General features: G+C 36.5%; 2 protein-coding genes across 3 annotated transcripts; one reads left to right on the forward strand and one right to left on the reverse strand.

The window, feature by feature from the left end:
* The first annotated feature begins 815 nt into the window (after positions 1-815).
* On the forward strand, positions 816-19,301 carry LOC109054856 (transmembrane prolyl 4-hydroxylase-like). The gene is made up of 8 exons (XM_042751358.1): positions 816-1,437; positions 5,726-5,807; positions 12,948-13,039; positions 14,276-14,366; positions 16,854-17,048; positions 17,095-17,234; positions 17,355-17,460; positions 18,593-19,301. Exons 1-8 carry the CDS (start codon positions 997-999, stop codon positions 18,787-18,789), a joined length of 1,344 nt encoding a protein of 447 aa, XP_042607292.1. The 5' UTR covers positions 816-996; the 3' UTR covers positions 18,790-19,301.
* On the reverse strand, positions 5,679-9,312 carry LOC109084236 (secreted frizzled-related protein 5). Of its 2 annotated transcripts, XM_042750747.1 has the most exons (5): positions 8,868-9,204; positions 7,264-7,442; positions 7,090-7,179; positions 6,051-6,366; positions 5,679-5,825 (listed from the first exon to the last, which is right to left on the reverse strand). In XM_042750747.1, exons 1-5 carry the CDS (start codon positions 9,161-9,163, stop codon positions 5,822-5,824), a joined length of 885 nt encoding a protein of 294 aa, XP_042606681.1. In that variant the 5' UTR covers positions 9,164-9,204; the 3' UTR covers positions 5,679-5,821. The 2 variants fall into 2 exon arrangements, with proteins under 2 accessions (XP_042606681.1, XP_042606680.1); XM_042750746.1 differs by lacking the exon at positions 5,679-5,825 and having other exon boundaries at positions 5,874-6,366; positions 8,868-9,312.
* Positions 19,302-20,424: the final 1,123 nt, after the last annotated feature.

Consider the following 20,424-nt stretch of genomic DNA (forward strand, 5'->3'; position numbering starts at 1 on the left):
TGGATTTACTTTAAATCATTTTCACTCCTAATCCCTAAATCATTTCACAAATATTTAAAAAGAAATGGGAAGCATGGTTTAAAATGGTATTTTCTTGTAAAACGTACTCCAATAATTAAGAAAAAAACATGTGTGTATATTTAGTGCTGTCAAACGATTAATCGGGATTAATCACATCCAAAATAAAAGTTTTTGTTTACATAATATACGTGTGTGTACTGTGTATATTTATTATGTATGTATAAATACACACACATACATGTATATATTTAAGAAAAATGTGTTGTTTATATATTTAATGTTTATGTTTATATATTTAATATATGATATAATTTATATGAATATAAATATATAGCCATATAAATATTTCCAAAATATATGCTGTATGTGTGTGTCTTATATACATAATAAATATACACAGTACATACACATATATCATATAAAAAAAAAAAAACGTTTATTTTGGATGCGATTAATTGTGATTAATCGTTTGACAACACTAGTATGTATTTATATATATATATATATATATATATATATATATATATATATATATATATATATATATATATTCACACTGTATTTATTACGTAGGCTATTTAAATAAATTGTCTAAATAATACTCTCATCAGTATTTTAACAAACAGTTACAGTAAGTAATTATCAGTATTTTTATATAATAAAAATGTCGTAAAATTGAGCTATTTAAGCTTAAGATAATGCTATTTCAACAGAACATAAATAAACTAACGCGAACCGCCCGGCTTTTATTTTGAAATGACCCTATGACCCGGTGTTTCTAGCTTAGCGTCGGTGGCTTCGCGGTGCTTGTAGGGCAAGTGACAGAAGAATATAAACGCCGTTCTTATTTTCTTTCTTCGTTTATAAAGTAATCGTGGGTTCTCCCGCTTTTATTGGTATAACTCATCTGTTATGTGTATGACTGGTGAGATTTGATGGCGCACCGGATTATACGAGCGCTGTGAAGCAGCTGACATGGTCCTAAATGTGAAGACAGTCCTGCACAGATCCGGTCTGTGGTCATCACACACGATTATAAACGACTGGCCAGTGTCTGCATCTGATCCGCTGTGCAGGAGTGTGTTAGCTCGGGGCTGTGATGTCTGTCAGGGTCAACCAGATAACCTCCGCTCGGATGAGAGGGTAGATCAGGGCAATGCTCGGCGGAGCAGTGGTTTCGGGAGTCCCATCATTCCCCCTCCACCGCGACTCCACGTCCAGAAGAGCAGCGTCTTCTCCAGGGCGCACGTCCACCTCTATATAATAAACATCATAGCTCTGCTACTGTATGTGCACTATAACACGGGCTCTGGGGAGCAGGATGTACCCCTGGAGAAGAGTGCTGAGCCCCAGACCTCCTCAGCGACCCTGAGCCCTGAGCTCTCCTTCCAGCTGCCGCGCCTCGAGGGCATCCGGGTACATGCACACTGATTTCATAAACAAGCTTCTGATTCTGATTTTCCTTTCCTTTTTAAAAAATCTGAGAAAGCAAAGCAGGGTGTTCTTTTTTTTTTCATTAAAAAAAAAACAAAACAAAAAAAAAATTTTTTTTTTTGCTTCTTTTTTTTCTATATGCGCGGGCTCAAACATTCCTATATTTGTCTGTTACAAATTAAAGTATTATATAGCACTATACAGCTTAGCCCTGAACTGTGTGAATTAATGTCAAGTACAAAGAGTGCTTTTCAAACCTACTGCACTAGCAATTGTAATACTAACAGAAAACATGGAGGTTTTACATTTTGTGCATGTTTAAATTAATTAACAATGTATCCCCAATCACCACCTCCACCCTCATTTCATTTGAAATGTAGAAAAAAAAACTTTTTATTCAAAACATTAATACAATCAGGCTGAAAACAAAGAAAACATTCAATTAAAACATTAAATTCAAATTTTTGGGAAAAAAACTTGATTCAGTAATCTCTCAATATATTTGGAATGGTAAACTCCCCCGAATTACATGATCTACTCTACAGCGTAACAGATCAGATGGTGGCTGGTCATTTCCAAATTTTAAATTATACGCTGATTCCTTTACTCTCCGTGCACTGTCAGCCTGGTTTAAACCAAATGTGTCAACCTCATGGTGGGCTATTGAAGAATCTCTTGTTTCTCCATACAGTATAGAACATTTGGTTTTTGCTGCTGTCTCACTCAGACAATGTAAACTTTGTTTTGGCCCTATCATAACACATTTTATCTCTACTTGGAGAATGGTGATCAGGAAGATAGAGCCAAACTTGAGGTGGCATCGTCATTCACCCTTGTTCCATAATAATAATTTTTTATCAGGCAAAAACCCATTTTACTGTCCACAATGGATTAAATGTAAAGTAATTTCCTTTGGTGACATTTTTGATGACAAAAGTCTGAAATGGAGTTCCCTGGGATGCACAATTGCCTGTACATCCCTTGCGAAAAGTTATTCTCCCCACTGATAATTCTATTATTTCTGCTTCAGTTATTTACTCTTTTCTCCTCAAACAAACATATAAACCATTATCCATAATAGAGCCCGACCGATATATCGGCCGGCCGATATTATCGGCCGATATGAGCTAATTGCATTTAAATCGGCATCGGCGTTTATATAACGGCCGATGAAACATGAGAAACAGAGTCTCATGCTTCACACATGTTATGAGTCTTGCATAGTTTGCCCACCAGAGGGAGCTCTGCAACTCCCCAGTTGACAACAGCGCCAGAAATCCACTACAGAAGAAAGCTATCAGCCGAGCCACGGAGATGTACTCTTTTGAAGGTGAGTCTGTCGTTCGTCATGTGAAATGATTGTAGATTTAGTTCATAAACTGTATATAAAAACAGTGTGGTAGTTCTAGCTAACGGTCCTATCATTATCACTTCTAAATATTCTGAAACATCACTTACAGCCGCTAATGCATTGCTATTTTAGATAAGTCACAAAGCTAATACCATGTTTATCAGTGGAAGAGCGCGAACGTTAATAAGAGGTCAAACTATAACGTTAGCGTTTAACTTATTCTAAATATATCAGCAGTGTTTCCCACATAATGACCGCGTAACTGTGGCAGGGGGGCGCGTGTAGTCAATGACTAGAAGTTTTGTACAGCGTGCCTCGAAAAAACAACAACTGTTACGTTATTCTAACGCTAACATAGCTTCCTTTTTAGCGGGCCCCTTAAATGCTTGCTATTAACTTGTTTGAAGGTGGTTCTTCTAAAAATTGACAGCGGTGTGTTCATGACACTAACGTTAACCATTCAACTTCGAATTGATTCCGTAATCTTCCGGTAACAGTAGGCTAACTTTACGTTCGCCAGCGCATGACGATGTTTTGATTCAGACTGCACGAAGAGAAGAGGAGAAGATATACGGGTCCGTTGTGAATGTGTCTGTGAGAGCAAATATAGTGTAGTTACAGTAACTACAGTAGGTGCGTCAGAAATGATTAAACCAGAGGGGACATGTAAATAAATGTGAGCTGAACAAGCGCTTTTTTTTTCTTCTTTTTTACAGATTGTTTCAAAGCAGCTTTACAGACATAACAGGAAAATGTTGTAATAATATAGTTAAATATAAGTAGGTAATAGGTAATACCTATTGCTTGACAAATAAATAATAATATATATATATTATGTATATATTTATATATTTTTCTATATTTTTGATTTTTTAGTATGTAGGTGTTTATTGTTTTTTATTTTATGTTTAATTGTGTAATGATTCATGGTGATATTATTAATACACATGCTTATTCTTTCTTTGTCTCTCTTTCTGCCCTACAGATGGCTGAAAAAGGTGAACGCTGTAGCAGCAAAGTGTGGGACTACTTCTGCAAAGATTCCTCTAATGCAGTGTTCTTTTGATCATTAAAAAATATATACTTTTGATGTGCAATTGTTTAGTCATTGAGACTGTAATCGAAGGCTTTTTTAACATAATCCCTTCTGGAAAATGGTTTATACAGCCCACATACATAGAACAGGCAGATATTTTGCTATTGAATGTTGTGTAAGTGTAGTTTATAGGAAATGGGTCTAATATCCAGTTTATTTTCAAAATCAAAATATCGGCTTATAAATCGGCTATTTTCGAGTTAATATCGGCATCGGCATCGGCCCCCAAAAATCCATATCGGTCGGGCTCTAATCCATAACAACTATCTGGTCTAAGGACATCAGTGGTGACTTACAAACTTTATTTTCTTATCAAATTTGGGAGACAATCATATCAACCTCAAAAAATCCAAATCATCAGATGATCCATTGGAAATTATTACACAGACTCTATCTATCCCCTTTAAAACGCTTCTATATGCATGTGTCACCTTCCCCAAATTGCAATTTATATCCACAAGGGGTACTCGGTACATATTTACATTTTTTTTTGGGAATGCTCTGCACTTTCTTCTTTCTGGTCTCAGCTTGCTCATGATATAGCATTCCTATTAGAAAAGGATGTGGTTTTGACTCCAGATCTTTTCTTTATAAATAATTTTTCAACATCGTCACTGTCTCCGCAACAGAGAAACTTACTTTTAGCTGCTCTTACTGCTGCTGCAAAAAAATGTTAGTTAGTCGCTGGGTTCCTCCCCATTCAATGACCAGACATGTATGGGGCTTATCTCTGCTTGATATTGTTTCTGTGGAACTATCTACAGCTCGTATTCATGGAGCAACGACAAAAACTTTGAAAACATGGAGTGCTATCTTTGACATTGTTAAATCTTTTTGATGTATAATTTTTGTTTGAATTTGTGTATATTTTGATTTATTTGGTTATCTATTTATTTATTTTTCTTTTTTGTGTGATTGAGTATTGCACTTTGAACTTTTTGCCACTGCAGTGTCTGGTTTCTCTCGGCACAGTGTGGGTCTGCCTGGTGGGTTGGTGGGTGCGGGGTATGGCCGCAGTCTGGATTGGTGTCTCATATTTTGTATTGTACTGAAATGTCTGCTTAATAAAAACAATTGTTCACAAAAAAAATAAATAAATAATAAAATTTTTGCAATTATAACCATTTTTCTTTTCAGACAGAAAATTTTCACATTTTTAGTATATGCATCTCACTGGGGGCATTGCCGTTTTAGTATTTATTAAGATTTTTGAATTAGCACTTATTTTTTTATCTTCAGTTTTCTTCTGAGTTTGTTTTTTGACAGTTCTAGCTTCTGTGGCTATATAATAGGCGAGAAACTTTTGTGGTAAAACTTCATCAGGTTTACAGTCTATTTTTGCTAAATCTCTAAATCTGTATCAGTGTAGCTTTGACTTTATTTCAGATTTTGTTTTATAAATTTTAGTACTGCAACATTTCACTTAGTAGCTGAGGCAACTTTTTTTTATTTTATTTTATTTTTTATTATTGTGACCCCTGACAAGAAAGGGAGCAACCCAAAAGCGAGAGAGAGCTATTTATGATTTTAATATTTAAATGTTATATTATTTCAGCTTTATTTAAATGAATGAAACAGTTTTAATGGTAGAAGTTGTATTTTAGTTAACGATTACAACACAAGTCTAAGTAAAAAAGGCAATGCATTACTATCTAGAATTGTAAAAATCACGTTTATAAATTGTGTTTAACGTGTTGATAAGTTTAAAAAAAATGCCTTTTAATGTCATTTAAGTTGATGTTAGCTATCCAAGTCATTATTCCATCACGTAAGGCACTCTTTTCATGGAGTAATCCAGGGGCTGTTATATCTTTTCTGCTCAGGTTGGACACGGTCAAAGAGTTTCTCTGGTTCCTGACGGGACCCATAACATGCGCACCCTCAGCTTGAAGCCACTGCTGTTTGGTGAGTTTCCAGTTTCATCTGTAGAGATTCATTTTTATATAACTCTGTGTTTTGAGTTCAAATCATTAATTACGGATGTAAAAGTGACCCAGAAATTTATGACAGAAAATGGACACACAGACTCTCCTTTCAGAAAAAAAACTCGAAAAAGTTTAATATCTTAAGATTTAAAAATATAGTGCAAGGCTCTTCTATTATTTACAGCATTATGAACACTCTGAGGAACGTTTTCGGGAACTCTACCCTCTGCACCGATGGCTTTTCCACTTGCGTGCTGCTTGGTTGAGGTGCCGCTGGCGTTTGCCCCAGCTAAACGCTTTCGTGACCAGCAGTCTCTTGCCCGTCACAGTGCCCGTCAGCAGGAAGGTCCCTCCGTCGGGGTGGTTGCGGGTCAGGTTGCCCACGCAGGTGGCGTCCCGCTCCAGCCACAGCGTCAGACGGCTCCTCATTTCTCCTCCCAGCAGCGGGCCGTGCTTTAGGACCTCCAGCCGAGAGCCCAGGGAGAACATCGTCAGGACAGAACTACTGGAGTTCAGCTTGGATAGACGCACTTTAACCACTAGCAGAGAGAGAGACAGAAAGACATGAACAGTGAGTTTCAGCTTTAATGTGCCCCTATTATGGATTTTTGAAAATGAACTTTCATGCAATGTGTAACACGGCTCTAAGTGAATGAAATCATCCTGCAAACTTTTAAATCTAAAAGTGCACTGTGTATAAAGTTATTGTCTCTCAAAAGAAAGAGTTGACTCTGAATCATTGAAACGAGTCGTTTTTAAAACGAATCCTAAGCTGTTTCATGTCAACATGAAATATTAGCATATTGCCCGCCCACTTGTTGGTCTTTTTGCATTGGTCTGAATGAAAATGCAAATTCATTCTTTGTCACTAGGTACCGCTTTAGGAGCGGTAAAAATAGCTGTTTCCCCGGTAACACTGTATACAAAGCAGTACTGCGCTCACAAACACTGCTTTATAAGGCATTATTACAGGCAAGATGATATTAAAATGAGAACAATCGAACAATCACAGCAGATACGCGTCACACAAAGGATGGGTTTGGAAAATTGAATCGTTGAGTGAATTGTTTGGGAGTCGTTGAGCAAGTAAGGTAAAAATAAATGCATATTATAAGACAATAAAAGCGTTTTTTGATCTTGAATGCATATCAACCTGTTGTTAGGGACTCCCAAAACCAAAATATGAACATTTCATTACCCATATTAGGTGCACTTTAACAATTTATGGTTGTTCTGAATGAGCAAAAAGTAGATTTTCTTACCAAAGTCACTTTTACAGAAGAGGTCGAGCAGGTCTTTGGATGACGTGGCCTCCTCCAGCTCACAGTCTGTGCAGCTCGCACGCGGCACCACTGAAACGGAGAAAACCCTCGTTGTTTCTGTCTGCATTGCTTTGAAAAAATATGCATGTTAAAGAAAGAAAGATCTCCGTTTACCTCGGCCGTCATTGCTGGTGCCGTTTTGCATATGCGCAACTGAGGAAATGCACATTAGGTGATCTTTGGGAAACTGGTCGCACTGTAGTATTCTAGGCCAGGGGTAACCGTAGCAGCTCATGATGGGTGCGCAGCTGTCCCGTACCGACACACACAGACTCCTGCACGGAGAAATGATCCTGAAAGGCCAGAGGCGAAGCCATGAGACAAACTTCACAATTTTTGTTTGCATAATATGTTTGTGTACTTTGTATATTTATTATGTACATATAAAAGCACACACATACAGTATATATTTTACAAATAATTATGTGTATTTACATATATATGTTTATATTCATATAATTTATATTATGTATACATTCATTTAAAATATATAAACATTACATATTTTTCTTAAATATATACATACATGTGTTTGTATTTATAACTACATAATAAATATACACAGTACACAAACACATGTGAACAAATACTTTTATTTTGGATACGATTAATCATTTGACAACACTAATATATATGTATATATATATATATATATATATATATATATATATATATATATATATATGTACGTGTGTGTGTGTGTGTGTGTGTGTGTGTGTGCGCGGGCTCAATTTGACTGATTTAAGCCTTATTAGTTGCTGAAAATCCTTTAATTAATTTGTTTTTATGATCAAAAATGATCAGCCTTTTAAAAATAAGATGTAAATCTCACATTTTGCTATACTGTGACCAAATCTTGAAATAAATTGTTTGTCAACTTGTTTTCTTTCAGTCAACACAAAGTGCATGGATCTGAGCTTATGCACCTCAGATTGAGTGAAAAAAATGGGGGAAAAAGCTAAATACAAAACATGAAAAATTACTGAAAGAAAACAAGTTGACAGAAAATAGAATTCAAGATTTGATGATAATAAAGCATAATTGAGAAATTTATAAGCAATTTTTTTTGTAAGACAGTCATTTCTGACCAGAAACACAAGTGTGATAAGGCAGGTAAAAATCCTAAAAAATTAAATATATATTTATTATATTTAATTATAATTATAAATGATAGTTTTTATTGGGTATTTATTTTTATTTTATTAATGAATTATTTATTTTTTGAAGTTGTTATACCATGCATGAGCCAAGTCAGTAAGTTTTAGTTCAATGCAATAACATTAACTACCAACGAGAAAAATAAATGTATCCATGGGTCACAATGACCACAACAAGAAGATTAATCATTTAAAAACACATTCTTGCTCCAGCAAGGGTATTGTCTTTCTGTATTGTCATGTAATTGCAGATGATTTTCACTTCCACTTAACATAGACATTAGTACACATTTACATGATAATGGCATCATTTAACTGATTTAAATGCTATGTAATGCTAAACACAAGCCACAATGGAAAAAAAATATCCTCTATGTGTGTGTGTGTATGTGTGTGTGTATAATATATATATATATATATATATATATATATATATATATATATATATATATATATATATATATATATATATATATATATATATGTATGTATAGAATTTAGTGTTCAGCATCATGTTTCCTGCCGGTCAATGAGAGTCAGTCTATTATAAGAAAGTCTTACCTCTCAAGGCACACAGGAGAGAAGAGCGAGCACAGGAAGATGCGGGCGTGTGGGTGGCACTCTCGGGCGAGGAGCGGCAGCCAGCTGGTGCTCTGCTGCACCGCTTCAGCTGGAGATTCATGTCCCAGCAAGTTGGGTATCCGCATGCTGTTGTAGCCCAGACCCTGGCACAGGGCCATGTTGCTTGGGATGGGCACACAACGAGAGGATCCCTGGTGTTCCCAGAGTCTGCTGGGCACGGCACCGATGCCAGGGCCAAGCAGGAGCAGCAGTAGAGCAGACGCTGTCAGCATCATAGTTCAGAGAGCGTCAGAGAGCTGTAGTGTCAGAGTAAATCAGTAATAGGTGTATTTATACACCACTGCCTGAGGCCCATCTGGGAGAGGGCGGGACCTTGCAGGACCTGAGAGTGGATTGGTTAGGGAGGGTGTGTATGTGTGACTGTGTGTGAGGTGCTGATTCTTCCGTTTCTCTGCTGGAGATGATGATCAGTGAGCTCCACTTTACCACACACTTCCTTTTCCTCTCCTCTTTCCTGAGGAGTGTGATTATGATAATGTAATACAACAGATTAGCCACAAGTCAGATGAGGTGCACACACACACACGATAGATAGATAGATAGATAGATAGATAGATAGATAGATAGATAAACTATATAATGATAGACGGATGGATGGATAGATGGATGTTAGTTAAATGGATGGATAGATGGATGTTCGTTAAATAGATGGATGGATGGATGGATGGATAGATGGATGGATGGATAGATGGATGTTAGTTGGATGGATGGGTGGGTGGATGGATGGATGAATGTTAGTTAAATGGATGGATGGATAGATGGATGTTAGTAGGATGGATGGATGGATGGATAGATGGATGAATGTTAGTTAGATGGATGGGTGGGTGGATGGATGGATGAATGTTAGTTAAATGGATGGATGGATAGGTGGATGTTAGTTAAATAGATGGATGGATGATGGATGGATGGATGTTAGTTAAATAGATGGATGGATGGATAGATGGATGTTAGTTGGATGGATGATGGATGGATGGATAGATGGATGTTAGTTAGATGGATGGGTGGGTGGATGGATGGATGAATGTTAGTTAAATGGATGGGTGGATGGATGGATGAATGTTAGTTAAATGGATGGATGGATGGATAGATGGATGGATGGATAGATGGATGTTAGTTAGATGGATGGGTGGGTGGATGGATGGATGAATGTTAGTTAAATGGATGGGTGGATGGATGGATGAATGTTAGTTAAATGGATGGATGGATGGATAGATGGATGTTAGTTAGATGGATGGGTGGGTGGATGGATGGATGAATGTTAGTTAAATGGATGGATGGATAGGTGGATGTTAGTTAAATAAATGGATGGATGGATGGATGGATAGATGGATGTAAGTTAAATAGATGGATGGATAGATGGATGTTAGTGAAAATAAATAGATGGATAGATACATTTCTAGATGGATGTTAAGATAGATATAGATTGATAAAAAGATGTAAGATGGTTCATATATTTATTGGTTTGCACACAAAAAAACAGTGAAGGCACTTGGATAACAATAACAAACATATCTGAATACAACTTTTTGAAAAAAAAAATCTTTTTTTTTTCCATTAAAAAATAAAATGAAATTGAAGATAGATAGATAGATAGATAGATAGATAGATAGATAGATAGATAGATAGATAGATAGGTGGGTGGATAGATGTTGGGTAGATAAACGTTGCATAGGTAAGTAGATGATTAGATGTTCATGGTTAGATGGATAGATACATGTATTTGTATATGTGTTTTGTGTTTACACGTATACAAAGCCAGTGAGAGTGTAAAGCTCTGGGAAGGTCTGGCTGTGACAGAGGTGTGTGAAAGGAAGTGTGTAAGTGTGAGAGGGCTGGAGCGGCGTCTGTGTATGTGTGTGTGTGTGTGTGTGATGCTCAGGAGTTTTTCTTCCCCTGCTGGGAGCACTACACAATGTCTACCCCAAAAATGGCCCTCACTTCCTGTCCACTTCATTCCCAGGACCCTTTCTTTCCCCTCATCCCATCTAATGAATTAGAGAGACCGCATCTCTCACAGACAAACCATGCGGAAGAGCTTTATGAAGTGCGCACGTCTCTGTGCATGTATGTTTATGCGTTGTCTGCATTTGAATGATGCTGAACAATAACAGTGATAGATAACACTGAAAGCTATATACAGTGATCTAAATCACTGAGCACTCTCACCCATCCCAGAGAAACAATGGCCCCCGCCAGAACACATTAATGGCACAGTCTCATTAACACTCTCAATGGGTCAGGCAATACCATGAGTCTCAAAGAGGGGGATGGGCGCAATTCATTATATTTGCCAACTTAATGGCCTCTGCTCTGATCTTAGCCATTTAAAAATGTGTCCATTACCCAGATTAAACCAGTCTTAATATATACAGTACTAGTCAAACATTTGGATACACCCACTCATTCTTTATTATTATTATTTTCCAATTGATTTTCGAAGTATTATATAGTAAACCAAAACAAAGAACATTTGTTTGTTTGCAAATAATATTTATAGAAATATTTATTTAATTGCATATTAATATTTATAAAATATTTATTCATTTGTAAATAATATTTATAAAATCAGTTTATTTGCAAACAATATCTATATAAATATTTAGTTAATTGTAGATTAATATTTATAAAACATTTATTAGCTATTTATTTGCAAACAATATAAAAAATATTTATTGCAAACAATATTTATATAAACCTTTTTAATTGCATATTGATATTTATATATTAAAAAATTGTGTTTATGTTTTATAAAATAAAATTTATAAAAACACTTATTTGCAAATGATATTTATGGGGGGGGAATTATTTATTTATTTACAAAGAATATATGTACATTAATTAAATTAAAGTATATAGAATAAATACATTTTTTTTATTTATTTGCTTATTATCTCCAAAAACATTTTCCTATATTAATATACTTGCTTTGTAAATATATTCACATTTACATTTGTCTACAAAACACATTTTATTTTGTTTTATTTTAAACTTTTCAAATCTTTAAGATGGTGACACCCTAACAATTTTAGTAAATTTAGCCCAAACGTCTGTGGCCTGTTGCATAAACTGATTAGACTCGTCATAGAAGTTAGTAATCTAATTGTATTTCTGTAAGGCGGGTCATTATTCAAGTCAGTTACATAAAACAGAAAATTAGTCTAATTTGAATCCAAAAAGTAAGACAGATTGCCCTTTGCTAACCACTAGTTGGTCAAGCTAGTTCTTAGCTGTGTTTATACAACTGGACTCAGACTGACTAGTACTTTTTTACTACCAACTTCTGTATCTTCACGTTCACCTGGGAATGATGGTTCTCACCAAATGAGAATTGATTACATTAACACCAATTTGCAGTGTCTGTTGATTAGCCTGCATAGTGTTAGTGTGATCCTTTAATCCTGGAGACTAATCTCATAATGTTCTCCCTGTCTGCCTCTCACAGACACTTATGGTTACAATAGATCAAACACAGATACTCTGAAATCAGGTCAGCCTCTGAGACTCTCTTAACACATTGTTAGGAGGTGTGCTGGGTTCCTCAGCTGATACCCACAACAGAGAAGACTGTAAGCAACACCCTAGCAATGCTCTGGAATGGAGGAACATTTGTCATGTTAATTCGCCTTAAAAGCAGTGCTGCCAAACGATCAATCTTGATTAATCACATCCAAAATAAAGGTTTTTGTTTACATAATATATGTGTGTGTACTGTGTATATTTACTATGCATATATAAATACACACACATACAGTATATATTTAGAAAATATGTACATGTATTTACATGCATATATTTATAATCATAAAAATAATATTATAAATAAATATATTTAATATATAAACATAACATTGTTTTTCTTAAATATATACATGCATGTGTGTCTATTTCTATATACGGAATAAAATGAACAGTAGTGTGTATATATTATGCAGTATAGGATATATAGGTGCTTTAAATGCAGCATGCAGACTGACATTGGCATGTTGATGTGTGTTTCAGAGATCCCGGGGTTCCTGAGTGTGGAGGAGAGCCCAGACCAGCTCTTCAGTCAGCTCGACCTGAACCAGGACAGCCTTCTGCAGAGACACAAGGTCAGACACAGTCACTCTGCTGATGCTGACACTTAAATGTATCGGTACAGTGGCTTCAATAGAAAGTAAGAAAGTTTAGTCAACTTTTAGTAGAGGTGGGCAATATGGCAAAAATATAATTTCATGATTTATTCCAGAAATATCACAATTTTATCACGATTTGCCATGTTGGTTTTACTATTTTGCAAGTTGTCTGAGCAGTAAAGCCAAACTAATTCACCGATTTTAAAAACAAAGCTTTACAAGGTAACAAAATATAGAATAAAAAGAGTGGCAGATATTTAGGATAAAGTTGGTGGAGAAACAAATTAAAGTTTTTATTAAAGTTCTTGTGTTTTGTTGTTTAATTAACATTAAAGGGATAGTTCACCCAAAAATCAATGAATTTACTCACTCTCAAGTAGTTTTTTAAACCTGAATGAGTTTCTTTCTCTGTTGAACTTAAATGTTATTTTGAAGAAAGTGGGTAACCAAGCAGTTGGCTTATGTGTTCAATGTAGACCAGCTAACTTTCTTTAAAATATCCTCCTTTGTGTTCAGCACGAGAAATAAATTAATGCAGGGTTGGGACAACATGCGAGTGACTAAATAATAACAGAAATTTCATTCATTTAATTAATTAATTTAATTTGCTCACACCGACAAGTGGAACACACACCCAGGCTTTAATGATGTGTGAGCTGACATTATCGATTATGTCTCTCACTTTGCAAAAAACAAAAAGAATTTAAAATCACTTGCTTCCTTAATGAATCATGTTAATGAATCAGCAGTTTTGATCAAATCATGTAAATGAATGATTCACTGATTCATTCGTTAAGATGGACTTGCCGCCACCTGCTGGTGGTTTTTGTGTCATATTTATTTATCCGTGACAGGCCTAAACCTGCCAAATTCCCAGCACATAAACACACTCAGCAAAATATTGTTTATCTATAGTTATCGACGAAATCTCTAAAAATACAGAGATTTTATTTTTTGTCAGTATCACACACCCCTACATTCGGTGTATATAAATACATTGTATATTTTCTTCAAAAACATGGTGCTGCTTTGAAAGCTAAATAACTCTTGTTTTTGTTCCACGAAAGAAAATAATACAGTTACAATACAGAACAATAAGAGAGTGAGGAAATGACGACATAATTCTGTTCTTGGGAATACTGAGTGGGCTGAGAGATAGAAACAGTAATAAAATGAAGAGTCACAGAATTAAAAGCATCTGTTCTGCTGCAGATTGTGAGTCTGTCCCATTCGACTGATGGATCTTGGCTGAGCTCATACAGTTTACGGAAAATTCACACCGGGCTTGAGACTAACCCTTCTGGTAAGTGAAGTGTGTGTGTGTGTGTGTGAGAGAGAGAAAGATAGAGAGTGGTGGGTCTGACACAATGACACAACATGCAGTGTTTTCTAGCAGCTTCCGGATGGATCCCATCGTCACTCATTAAAGTCTCATTAACATGAGGGTTACACACACACACATCCGGTCGCATACGGTCTCACCGAGGTTGCGTCCCCTCTTCCGGTCCCCCTGCTCTATTGTCTGGAGAGCGTCCCGCTGTGGTTCGGTTCCGGAGGGGAAAGAGTGAAGACTCACTGACCCGTGAATAAAGGAGAAAAATAGAGAAATGCTATTCTTGTTTTCCTCGCCTTGCTCATTGTAACACTGCCATCAACAGTTATGTTTTACTTGTGTTGTTTTTGAGGTGAGCATCTCTATTACTGGTTCACATACTTAAGGTAGAGGATATAAATAGTAAACCTTTGGATGTAACTTCTCCTGCATCATTTGTGATGTGTGGTACATGCGTGAATGATACCTCAAATCATAAGGAGGAGTCCAAGCCATATATAGAGACCAGAATATCATAGAGACTTATAAATGGGCTCAGCTGACCTGGGCCTGAAGGAAACCACTTAGAACATGCTAGCAACCACATAAAAATGCGTTGAAAAAATATTCAGAACATCTAAGCAACCATTTAGCAACACACTGGCACTTCTTCATCATTTCTTCATGACTTTCAGCTTTAAATGGTCAAATAGATGGATTAACTCTCTGACTTAAAAGGGGGCAAGATTCATGAACTGCCTTTGTTTTGTAGTTGGTATTGTTCTCCGAGGTCCACTTATAATGTTATCAAGATTTTTACACCAAAAAAACAATTTAGAAGTAATAGGCTATTTTCTGTCTTGTTTTTAACCCCTCATCAGAACGCTCTGTTTGAATAGGCGTGGTGGATTGTAGACGCTGCTATGATTTAGGTCAAAAATGCATAACTCAACACATATCAAACGATCTTTAAGAGGAGACAAAGCAATAGTGTTCACGAAATGAAAACAGTTACTCACACATGTGTGGTGCAACATCGGATCCAATATAGTCAGCACAGCCTAGACTAGTTTCGATCTTTTTGAACATCCCGCGTTGAATTGTGCCTTGTTTGTAAACGATCCACAGTAAAATGAAGTGAACAAAGGGCAAAGTTCTTACTGACACTGTCTGGATCTTCTTCTTGTTTTTCCACAGCTTGGCACTGCACAGTGTCTTGTTATCTTCAGAGCCATTTTTATAGTTTTTGGGTAGACCTGTGCGCTTGTCTCTCTCGTAAACACTACATGCATGAATCGGTGGGCGGGGCTAAACAGGCAGCGATGTAGAAGCAGGCGTTGATCTTCTTCTGTGGAGGCGGTGCTTAGCCACACTATTACATCATAGAGTAGAAGAATCCAAAAGCTGTGGATTCGCCAGTCTGCCTTCAATATAAGCTGCTTTTAGACCAATGAGAAAGTTTTGAGTTCTGAAACTTACAGGATATTTTTATAGTACAACGACCTCTTATTTGTCAAAAGACCAAGGGAAATTTGGTTTCTCAGTTCATGACCCCTTTAATTGTAGAACAGTTTAAATATTTGGTGGGGTGGGAGGTGGTGCCTTCCTTATTGACTTTCTTAATATGAGCAAAACAGTTGAAGTATTTTTTGTTCTTTTTTCTATTTGTTTTATGGTTTTGTTTTGGACTTCTCATTGGCTTTCATTGTATTGACAAATAATTTGGAGCATTTTAGTTTTGTTTTTTGTTTTGCTTTATTTTGCTTTGCTTTGCTTTGTTTTGTTTTGCTTTGTTTGGACTACTCATTGACTCATATTGTATGAACAAAGTTGGAACGTTTTGTTTGTGTTATTTTTTTTTTCATTTTGTTTTGTTTTGGACTGCACAGATGAAAACAATTGAAACATCTGTTTTGTTTTGGACTCCACATTGACTTTTTATTGTTTGGACAAAGAAGTTGGAACTTTTATTCTTGGTTTGTTTTGCTTTGCTTTGCTTTGTTTTGTTTTGGACTTCTCATTGACTTTCATTGTATGGACAGATAATTTGGAAAGTTTTGTTTGTGTTCATTTGTTTTCTGTTTGTTCTGTTTTGTCATGCACAGACAAAAACAATTGAAACATTTGTTATGTTTTATTTTTGCCTTCTATATTGACTTTCACTGACAAAACCAGTTGAAACGAAAGAAAACAGAAAAGAAAAGACAAGAGATAAATGGAGTTTGGTGTTCTGTAGCAGAAAGACACCCATACAGGATCGGAGTGATATGAGGATAATTGATGACAGTATTTTAGTTTTGGGATGAACTGTCCCTTTAATCCCGGATCACCGCAGGAAGATTTTTTTTGAATAACATTGCTTTGGGGTAAATATCTGCTACTTACTTGTGTACTAGACATTGTATAAAAGTAGAGCTAGATTAAGACATGCAAATAAAAACATAGACAAACTATTTATTTATTTATTTATCTCCAGAGTGACCCGTTTAACTCAACTGCCGTCCTCATTGGCCGATCTCAGCGAGCCAATGGAAGTCGTCCGTTATGAGCAGGGTGGCTACAGCCACGCCCACCACGACAGCAGCCCCACCAATCACGACAGCAGCTGCGCCCACACACACCTGGCAGCTAATACCTCCACCTCCAAGCAGGTCGCATGCAGGTACATCTACTGTATAAGACATTTGGAATCTGTTTGATTGACTCTTAAAAATGTTAGGCCATAATAAAAAGGCGATATCTGTCCTGCTGCATCTGAACTCGGCGGATGCAGGTGCAGAGACCAGCTTCCCTGTGGCTGACAACAGGACATACGAGGAGGAGGTGAGCCATTTCCTGTTTCTATGGCAACAGGGGGAGGTGAGCTCTGTTGCCATGGCAACCAGGCAGCAACAGGAAGAAGGTCTTGAATTATGATCTTAGGCACTTGATGTTATTGCAGCTTCAATTTGTCTGTGTGTGTGTGTGTGTGTGTTGCAGGTCTTAGGTGATCTCTCTCAGCAGTACTGTGATAAAGGTAATCTGAAGGTCAAACCTGTAGCTGGAACCGCTCTGCTGTGGTACAACCACCTCTCCGATGGATATGGTGAGTTTCTCTTTATCATATGCCTCCGTTTCCTGTAAACAGTACACTACATCAAGGTTTCCCAAACTGGGGTTTGTGAAGAAACTGCAGGGGCTTTATGAGTTTAATAAAAAGCTAATACTTAAAAATAAAATCATAAAAATGTTAAATTAAAATAAATCATTTTAAACTCAATCAAAATAAACCACTTGCTAAAAAAAATATCGATGACCATAATCGATGTCAGAGAAACATGATCATGCAAATGTGATACTTAATTATTAAAAAATGGATGTGTAAATCTCAGGGTACTTCAAGTAAATATATTAGGTGAAATTATTTATTTGAAAATGATCGATGTCAGAGAAAAAATAGGTGAAAGAAGATCAGAAAACGCATTTTAATGTATGCCAGGTTGAAAGACAAATGTGTTTTCCAGAAGTAATACATGGGACAGAAACAAAAAAAAAAAAAACGATTGTGACAATTGTATGGCAGATATGAAAATTCTAATAAAAAGTATGTGTGTTGATAATGTTTTCATCAGTGTAATGTTCCACAGTTATGCAATGGATTTGAAATACTTCTTAAACTTGAAATGATTTTATAAATCCTGTGGTCAGATGCTGTGTAGCCGCCTGACTAATGTCTGATCTGCAGAGGACGGATTGTGTGAACTGTTTCCAGTTAACTTCCGTTAAACCTTCCTGGGCCTGGCGAGTCAATGTGACACCCCTCTGCTGGAGCTGTGTTTCCCGGCCACGGAAGGATTTTTGAGTGATTTTTGGGTGTATGTTTTTAGTAGGGTTTTAGTTTGTGAGTTTTTATAGGTGTTAGGATTTTATTAGGGTGAATTTATAAGATGTAAAAAAGTAGGCTTTTAGAAAGGAACATTTAAAAGATGTAAAAAAGGAATTAGGGTGAATCAATAAATTCTGAATAATTTATTGCTATTGAAAGGGTTTTCTGTAGTCTGATTATGAGTATTTTTAAAATATAATATAATATAATAACAAGTACTTATGTTTTGTAATCTGATTACATATAACAGATCACATGTAATCAGATGTGAATACTTCCCAGCTCTAATTGTAGCGTATACACAATGAATATTAATGAAATCACCATCGTTCTATACACATATTTCCATCAGGTTGGGTTGTAGAGCTGGATGAATTCTCTCTGCACGGCGACTGCTTAGTCACTCGGGGCTTCAAATGGACAGGAAGTGTGTGGGTGAACATCGACCCTGACCAGCGGCGGCAGGAGCACTATCAGCGCCTGGTCTCATGGCATCCAGACGGGCAAAGCAAAAAGCCAGAGCACGGAGACCTTCACCAAGACCTCTGAACCAGACGATCAGACAGCTGATCCAGATTCAGTTTCTGCTAATGTGAATGAAGCCTTGTTTAGGAAAGTAAAAGCTGGTGCTGTAAGAGATCCCCGCTGCTGTGAGCTTTACCTTTATATAGCTGTCAGCCCCTGCTCCGGTGACATATCATTTAATATTCATGAGCTCAACAGGGAAATTGCTTTCAATAATAGCTAAACGTTCACAGACACATAGTTTGCTGGTGTCGCACAACTTATTTAGTCCCTATTTATGAAAGAGTTTAAGTCAGTGTGGTTCAGAGTTATTATTTATTTGTCAATTAGCTATTTATTTAATTATTTATTATTTATTCATATATATCAAATGTGTGGTGTTTACATATATATAGTCACATAATGTGTGTCTATCTCAGGTTTGGTTATGCACAGGTTGTCTTTTTCCATTTTAATGCGCTATTTCAAGCAAAGAAATTGTCAGATATGCAAGTTAAATTAATTATGAAATAAATTCATACTTATATTAGAGTGAATGGGTGGTGTTTTCGATTTCACTTGTCAACTTTCTGTGGGAATTAAACCTCAACAATCACACATTACAGATTTCACTGATATACAAGTGCAGGTGTTCCCCACAAGAGGGCATTATTTTCACTTAAAGTCTCTAATTAACAAGGGCTCGCTTTATTTATGCATAGCAACTAGGCTATGCTGCTCTTGCAGATCTTTCAAGTCAATAAATCTGGCTAGTGCCATATTTAAAGTGGTCATATGACGTTGCTAAAAATAACATTATTTGGTGTAATGAAATGTGTATATGTGGTTTAAGGCTAAAAAAAAACATTATTTTCCATATACTTTATTGTTTCTCCTCTATGCCATGCCTTTCTGAAACGCATTAATTTTTACAAAGCAATTCTTCTGAAAAGCGAGGTGTGCTCTGATTGGTCAGCTATCCAGTGTGTTTTGATTGGCCGAATTCCTCAAGCGTGTAACGGAAATGTTACGCCCCTTAACATACTGTGATGCACGACGAGACGAAACAAATAAAACCCATTACAAATGAGGCATTTGTATCATCCAGTGGGGACATAATTACTGATTATAATGACTTATTCTGTCTTTTTATGCGTTGTGTTGTGTATCGCGCCGCATAAAGATAAAACCATGTCTGTATTTGTGATCAGAGAAACATCACAACAAGTGCTACACTACTCTGCTCAAAACTCGCATTTGAATCATCAGTGACAAATCCTTTACGTATGAAAACATACTTACAGGCTGTGCGTCAGAAGCGCCAGACTGTCCTTGCAAAGTTTGAACTGCATGCCCAACTTTATAGAAACAACCGTTGTGCACAGACCCATTGTAGGATACTCTCCCAGGAAACAGTCCTCTGTAAAATGTGCTGCACACATCTGAATATTTGGGATGAACTGTTCTGGAACAGTGTTGTAAATACAACTTAACCACTGATTTCTAGTTGTGTTCTCTTTTGGAAGACCAAACAAAGTAGTACTGCTTTCACAACAAAACACACATGGTCTCCATGAAATGGCAGCGGCGGCAGCAACAGCAAGAATAAAAGTTATGCCTTCTTTCTTTGCGTGAACATCTGGGCAGTGTTATGCAAATCTTCCCACATTGTGACGTAGA

The sequence above is a fragment of the Cyprinus carpio genome, chromosome B23 (assembly GCF_018340385.1).
Source record: "Cyprinus carpio isolate SPL01 chromosome B23, ASM1834038v1, whole genome shotgun sequence".
NCBI classification, from domain to species: domain Eukaryota; kingdom Metazoa; phylum Chordata; class Actinopteri; order Cypriniformes; family Cyprinidae; genus Cyprinus; species Cyprinus carpio.

What these genes read in the sequence shown, in the direction of transcription:
- LOC109054856 (XM_042751358.1), top strand. Translation starts at nt 997, where the DNA reads ATGGTCCTAAATGTGAAGACAGTCCTGCACAGATCCGGTCTGTGGTCA. An exon ending in GCCTTCTGCAGAGACACAAG is followed by an intron (nt 13,040 to 14,275) that starts GTCAGACACAGT and finishes GTTCTGCTGCAG; the next exon opens with ATTGTGAGTCTGTCCCATTC. An exon ending in GCTTGAGACTAACCCTTCTG is followed by an intron (nt 14,367 to 16,853) that starts GTAAGTGAAGTG and finishes TTATCTCCAGAG; the next exon opens with TGACCCGTTTAACTCAACTG.
- LOC109084236 (XM_042750747.1), bottom strand. Translation starts at nt 9,163, where the DNA reads ATGATGCTGACAGCGTCTGCTCTACTGCTGCTCCTGCTTGGCCCTGGC. An exon ending in CACCAGCAATGACGGCCGAG is followed by an intron (nt 7,180 to 7,263) that starts GTAAACGGAGAT and finishes TCTCCGTTTCAG; the next exon opens with TGGTGCCGCGTGCGAGCTGC. An exon ending in CTTCTGTAAAAGTGACTTTG is followed by an intron (nt 6,367 to 7,089) that starts GTAAGAAAATCT and finishes TCTCTCTGCTAG; the next exon opens with TGGTTAAAGTGCGTCTATCC.